This window comes from Lepidochelys kempii, chromosome 4, assembly GCF_965140285.1.
Source record: "Lepidochelys kempii isolate rLepKem1 chromosome 4, rLepKem1.hap1, whole genome shotgun sequence".
Lineage (NCBI taxonomy): Eukaryota > Metazoa > Chordata > Testudines > Cheloniidae > Lepidochelys > Lepidochelys kempii.
In genome coordinates, this window is record NC_136383.1 from 106,746,543 (window position 1) to 106,753,434 (window position 6,892).

General features: G+C 35.0%; 1 protein-coding gene across 2 annotated transcripts in view; it reads left to right on the forward strand.

Annotated features, from left to right (window-relative positions):
* Positions 1 to 6,604, forward strand: part of DHX15 (DEAH-box helicase 15) — a 69,887-nt gene extending 63,283 nt beyond the window's left edge. For both annotated transcript variants that reach the window (XM_073342372.1, XM_073342373.1), the window contains 2 exons: positions 2,713 to 2,882; positions 4,068 to 6,604. In XM_073342372.1, coding sequence (XP_073198473.1) covers positions 2,713 to 2,882; positions 4,068 to 4,185 — 288 coding nt within the window. In that variant the 3' untranslated portion in view covers positions 4,186 to 6,604. The remainder of the gene's footprint in view (positions 1 to 2,712; positions 2,883 to 4,067) is intronic.
* The last annotated feature ends 288 nt before the right edge of the window (positions 6,605 to 6,892 follow it).

Sequence of the window (6,892 nt, forward strand, 5' to 3'; positions counted from 1 at the left end):
GATAAAAACAGATCACGAAGAACTAAATTTTCATGCTTTAAAAAATAATATATTTCTGCTCTAATAAACAGTTGTTTAAGTGTAAAAACTGAAATTGTGTGGCTTTAGAAATCTTTAAGGACGGAGCCAAAATAACTTCATGGGAAGTACTAAACTGTGTTAAAAGGTGGGATAATTAGCCTCCAAAAAGGAAGTTAAGGAAACAAACAAAATGGGAAAATAACTGAATTGGAAAAGTGCAAGAAAAGGAAGTAATTGCAGGTATAATTGCACTGTCCCAAAATTTGGAGGATACCTGCATCTCAGCGATGCCTGAGGAGGCAAAGGCAAAACAAACGGAGTCTTCTATATAAATCTAAACATTTTATCAAAAATAATTTCAAAAAGATTACTAGCATCAGTGAAGTATTCAATAAATATTGACAGGTTTTATTGCAGATAGTAGGCTTTTGAATATTGTTACAAAAATGAAGGGGGGAAAAAACCTTGCTGCTGCAAATGTTTTTGTCCTGGTAAATGCATATGCTTTTACAGTGCTTAATGCATTGATGCCCTGATCCCGTTGTTGTTTATTTTATATATAGTGCATTCAAACTATGATTCTCTTGATGCTCAAGTTATAGTTAATGGCTGTAACTCAAAACCTTTTGTTAAAAAGTGGTATGTGCCAGTTGTCTTCTTTTCCCACTCCACTTCCACTGTCGCTTCAGTGGAACCACTGGCAATCAATATTGGGGAATAAAAATAGGTAACATGTCATATAAAATTGGTTTTATGCATATGTTTTATTGTATGTTTCAAAACTGTCAAGATCAATCCAGAACTTCTCAAAATGATCGAGTGTTACTGTTTCTGGCTATAAGATAAATGACAGGAAAATGGAAGCTATGATGCTAAGCATGAGGAAACCAGAAGTTGAGATTTTTGTATAAATTTAAATAGAGCCAAGAGAGATTCAGATACTAAATGTACATGTTATTAATAAGAAAATTTACAGCAAATATTCCCTAAAATAAAATATTTAAATAAATGAGGAGTTCTTCCCTTACCTTTTCTACATATGATAGAACCAGTTAAACAATTTTTCTCCCAGGAATATTTTTAACCAATATATTCCATTCCCAATCCAGGAAACAAAATTGATTAAAATATTTTATTAAAATAGTGGGAATTATCCAAGAGTGAATCATTATTGGGTGGTCATCCAAACCTGAAATAAAGTAATGGTATAATCTGTGAATTTCCTTTGTGTTGAAAATGAGAAGTTAGGTAAAAATTACCAATTCTTTAGGAATATTTTAAAAGGGATATTTCAAAACACACCACTGCAAATAATATCCCAGAGATTTTAGATAATGCCACAAAAGGTGTAAGAAACATAAGCACAAAAACTTTAAAAATATATACGAATTTCTCTTAATATGACATTGGGGAAATATCCTGATTTGCTATAAGTAAGGACAGGTAGTTATTTCTTTCGAATACTTGTGACTTAAGCAGATAAATATTTTTAATTACCTGTGGTAGCAGAAATGAAAAACAACTGTAGAAATGTGGTTGGTAAGAACAAAAGAATGAAGATAAATGAAATAATTTACTGCCTGTGCTAGATTCACAATTCAGGAAAGATGGCCTAAGATGAACTGATTAAAAAAAATCATTGATATAACTAGCTTACCTCCATAATCTAGACTATTTCAACTCTGTTATTTCCTTTCATTATTTTTCTGTCACCCTTTTAATATTTGTGACAAAACAAATAGAATTGTTGATAGTACAAAATATCTTCAATAAAGGGATGATGAATTAGCTTTAGATTAACTCTGTAAATAAAACTAGTGATATAAAGATCTCTGAATACTTTACCAAATACTAATAAATTAAGTATTGCAACATCTCTGTGATGTAGGCATTATCTCTTCACAGACAGGGAACTTGGACATGGAGAGGTTAATTGACTGTACCAAGGTCACAGCAAAAGTGTGTTGCTAAATCTGCATCTCTCAGCTCTGAGTCGTATGCCATAACCACAAGACCATTCTTCCTCCTGTCATACTGGACCTCCAGCTCTTTTATTGGGCTTATGCATTTTTCAGATCCAAAGTGTTAGTAGAAACTATATTATTATAGGTCCATTATTATAATCCAAAGTACTATTGTAGTTGATGTCAGATGAGAATTTAAGAATCAACATATTGTTCCTTTGTCAGTCCAAGAGGCAGTAGAATGACTAAAGTGCTTGAGTTAGATGTCTTTGTTGGACTGATACTGGATTTGTAAGATATTGCTATTAAAAACTTCTTCCAAAGTTTTCATTTTAAAGAACTGTATTTGGTATGCTTTTGTGCTAGAGATCCTCTTCCTAAAGTAAGAACTATGAGCCAGTTTTGTATCACTTTGTCTCTTGCTTAAATTGCTTATGAATATTTAAGTATATCCTAGCAATTTCCAAAAACACCAGAAATCTTGACAGGCAATATAAATAGTTACTCTTGGCTGGCAAGTATGCAAAGTCCATATGAGGTTTAGAAAGTTAAGCTTATATATTTTAGAAAAAGAAACAAGTATTTTCAAGGTAAGACGTCTGCTATAGAGTTGTGCAGACAATAAACAGGTGAGTAGTTTTAAACAATTTCAAACAGTTCACAAAGAAGAGATTTAGTTTCTTACATGTAATGAAAACCTCTGCTTTTTGTTTTGTTTTTAATTTAGGTGGCACATTTGGAGCGAACAGGGCATTACTTAACAGTGAAGGACAACCAGGTGGTGCAGTTACATCCTTCCACAGTTCTTGATCACAAACCTGAATGGGTGCTTTATAATGAATTTGTCCTTACAACAAAGAATTACATCCGCACATGTACAGATATCAAGCCAGAATGGTGAGCAAAAACACTTGAACATTTTCTCTTGTTCTAAGAATCTTTTTTTTAAATCTGAAGATGTTTTCTCAAAATTCCCTAAAGTTAGTACTTTTTTTCACAACTGTCTCTATAAAACGTGTTTTCCTAGAAAATGTTTTGATGGAGTAGCTGGATTTGTGCACTTACAGGTGACTTGAGCTCCCTTGATCTGTACATATAGCTCCCATACATTAGTGGGGGCTATATGTGTGAACAAGGGGGTTTGGTTTCTGTTTTAGATGTTTATATTTGTTAGTAATGAGGAGTCCTGGGATTTGTTTTGAGGACTGAGCAGGAAGGATTTAACATTGTGTCACAGACTTGGGATGAAATCCTGGCCTCATTCAAGTCAATGGCAAAACTCCAATTGTCATCATTGCGGCTAGGATTTTTCCCTTGGTGCAAGAACTGTAGTTTCTAGGTGCTAACTTCCTGGTGGTAGATGCATGATTGCACAGTCAGGTAGGCAGTGCTGCATACTTTGTGTCTCGTTATAGGTTGTCACTTGTTTCTCTGTGTGTTGTACATATGACTTCATGGTTCTTGGAATCTTAAGTTGTAGAATACAGTACTTTTTTGGAATTGTTATCTGGTTATGAAGTAATCAAAAACTTTGCAGTATATCCTAAAATGTTTACAACTTCAGTATTATGATTCAATTCAGAATGCTTTTTTGGATCATTTGAATATTAGTATTTGGCACTTGGGTCAATCAGAACTTGATTTTTCTATTAAAGGCTCAAAAGCTTGTGTCTCTCACCAACAGAAGTTGGTTCAATAAAAGATATTACCTCACCTGCCTTGTCACACTAAAAATTAGGTATCTTATTCCTTCTTAATAAGAATTACTGGGAAATTTTGATCTTTGAAATGGCCACAGCCTTGAGGCTAGTGTGAACATGTTTCATAACTTTTGTACTGCTTAAGTAAGCATTAAAACTGGATATTTTTGTATGTAAAGCCACTTCTATTTTTGAAAATTTAAAATTGCCTTTGTAATGCTGGACCTAGGAGTCATAAGATGGATCTGCACATTTCTAGACAGTACTAAAGAGATGGATAATGTTTAATTATTTTACATAGCTGCTAATTAGGCAAAATGGCTACAGGCTGTATAATGTTCAAACTTGTATATTAGTGACAATTTTTTTCTCTTTTTGGCAGGTTGGTGAAAATTGCCCCTCAATATTATGACATGAGCAATTTCCCACAGTGTGAAGCAAAGAGACAGTTGGACCGCATCATTGCCAAACTTCAGTCGAAGGAATACTCACAGTACTGAATTTATGCTTTGAACTGAAGTTATTCAGAGGACGACTTTAAAAGATGAATGAACTCAGAGTTCAAGTTGTGCTCTTCACTTCGGTTCAGTAATGGCCTTTATTTGAAAGCTTTTAAATTTTTTTTCTTTACAGTAAATATTCCATTCTGATTTCATAAATTAAACATTTATGCCTCCCTTTTGTGTTGACACTGTAGCTCATACTGGAAAAGCTGATCAATGTTTTGCAGTTTATTGAAAGTAGTTCTATATATAACAATGTTATAAGCATTTCTTTAGAAATGGTTGAAAATGCTTCTAAAATGTGATTATCGACCATGGTATGCATGATCGTTGTAATTGTTGACATTCCTTTTAGAAGTTGTGAAATGTTACAACTTGTGCTTATGTAGACACAATCTTCAGCTTCAGTACAGAGGTACTGACTTCAATAAAGTCTATTTATACTAATTTTGTGCCACCGCACGTCAGTATTTTTATTGTTTTTGATCAAAAATTTGAAGAATCATTCAATCTTCAATTAAACTGCTTATTTTGTTGACATCACTTTAGTCCACAGTTTTCAGAGTGTTGCAATTATCGGTGTATTGCACTTACTACAAATAGTGATAAGGAAGATATTAATATATAGTGTGTAACATGAATTCCCATGCCTAATTCTTTAAATGATTTAGTGATTTGTTGTAAATGGAAATCCCATGTAATCTTGTTGCAGTTTTGACAGAGCTCTTCCTCTGAATACGTTAGTACAGACTTTCTTGGTCAGAATTGTAATAATAAGAAAGCATCTTGTTTGAGTCTTTATGGCCAGCTGGAAGTTACCCTTTTAGGTGGTGGTCAGATAAGGTTTATACTACATTGTTAAAATGCAATAATTCTTATGAGGTTGGATTCAGAGCTATATGACTGACAAACACTCCAGACATAGTAGTCTTATAGTGATATAATGAAATAAGACTTGACAGCTTTTTCAAAAGAGGAAAGTTGGAACTTGTTGATCCTAGATGGAATTCAAATGTTTGGTATGATTTAAGATTTTCCCTACTCTGAAACAAGTATTAAATTAACAGTCCTTCTGGCAAAGGAAGGTAGGAGCAACTCTCACCAGTCTCCATGCTGTAGCTGAATTGCTTATAATAGTCATTAATATTGTGCTCAATGCTTTTCATTTTTTTCACAACCTAGGGTGAAGTTTTAAGTCCTTCTGGCCTTGAGAGTGGAAAACTAAGCTAGTGTCCCTTGCTGGGGATACTGCTCAGACTGTCTGACCCAAGGACAATGGATCTTGAGTGCTAACATTTAGGGGGCTTTGCTTAAGTTATAGCATGTGGCTGTAAAAATACATGGAATTAAGTTTATCAGGTTTCCCTACCTCTTTTAAATTACAAATCTTGAATCCTTTTCTAAAATGTTATTGGGGGGAGGGGGAGAGGGAGAGAATGTGAGATGGTGGGAAAATATCTCAACTGTTGCTTAATGAAAACTCTTAGCATTTTGATGGAGAATGATGCTATAACATTGTCTATAAAAGTTAAATAATTCTTGGGTGTGGATTCAGCACAAGAAGCAAGATAAAGTACGAGGTATTCTGTGAAATCTTCCCATTCCCTACAGTGGACTTTACTGCCCCCTGTCAGGATTTCTGGTAAGAGCATAGAAAATTCAGGTTGTAGGGAGGGGGCAGAAGCAGACTGTTTAAAAAGTAAATGTAAGATAAATTGAAATGTCTTAGAATAAAATTAAGGTTGCAAATTGGAAGATTAAATATGTACTTAAAATGTAGACATTATAAAACAAAATGCTTAATTTATTTTCTCCACTACTTCACTAATTGGAGTTCTACCCTCCAGAAAACAAACTCTGCTCTAAAATAACTTTAAAAATCTACTATGGGGTTCCGTTTTGTCTTGCTAATTTCCATATCACACTTGCTCAGTTTGCAAGGAAAAATATACTGGGGTCACGTTCTCTTCCACTGTTCCAACTACTGTGTACAATTCCGTGTAAAGTGGCTGGAGTCTGGCTCTAACTGGCCAGCTGAGAATTCCCCTAGCGTGGGTGGGAAACCACTCGGATAGTGCTATAAAGGCAGCTCCTATACCAGCTAGCTCTCCCTTGATGTGGCAGTGTCTCTCAGTATTCTGCCAATTTTCAGTTAGCATATGGTCCCATAGTCAGCTGGCATAGGCTATGGAGGCTTAGATGCTCCTCTAACTTTAGGGCTGGGACAGCTTGGGAATTGGGAGAGCAGCTGGTTATAGCTTCAAATAGTTATTGATATGAGAGAATGTGGCCTGTTGTTTCTAACAGCCAGCCCCACAAACTCAGCTTTGGCCATGACAGTCAAGCTGGAATCTTTCAGTCACATGCATCATGACTACTAGGGATGAAAATACTACAGGCCAAATTATGTATTCAGTGACAGCTGTGCAACTCTGTAGTCTTCCAGTTAAGTCAGTGACACCTGTGAAAACCACCTCAAGAAAATAGTGACACTTGTGCAACCCCATCTTCTTGAGGTGTCACTGACTTACCTGGAAGACAACAGGGTTGCACAGCTGTCACTGAGTACATAATTTGGCCTGCAGTATCTCCACTACTAGTAGTGATGATGTACAAGATGGAAAGACAATCGGGGGCTAGCAGCTGGTTTAAAAAAAAGCAGCCCATTTTCTAACTTGGAAATTTAATAGTCTTGTTATAGAAA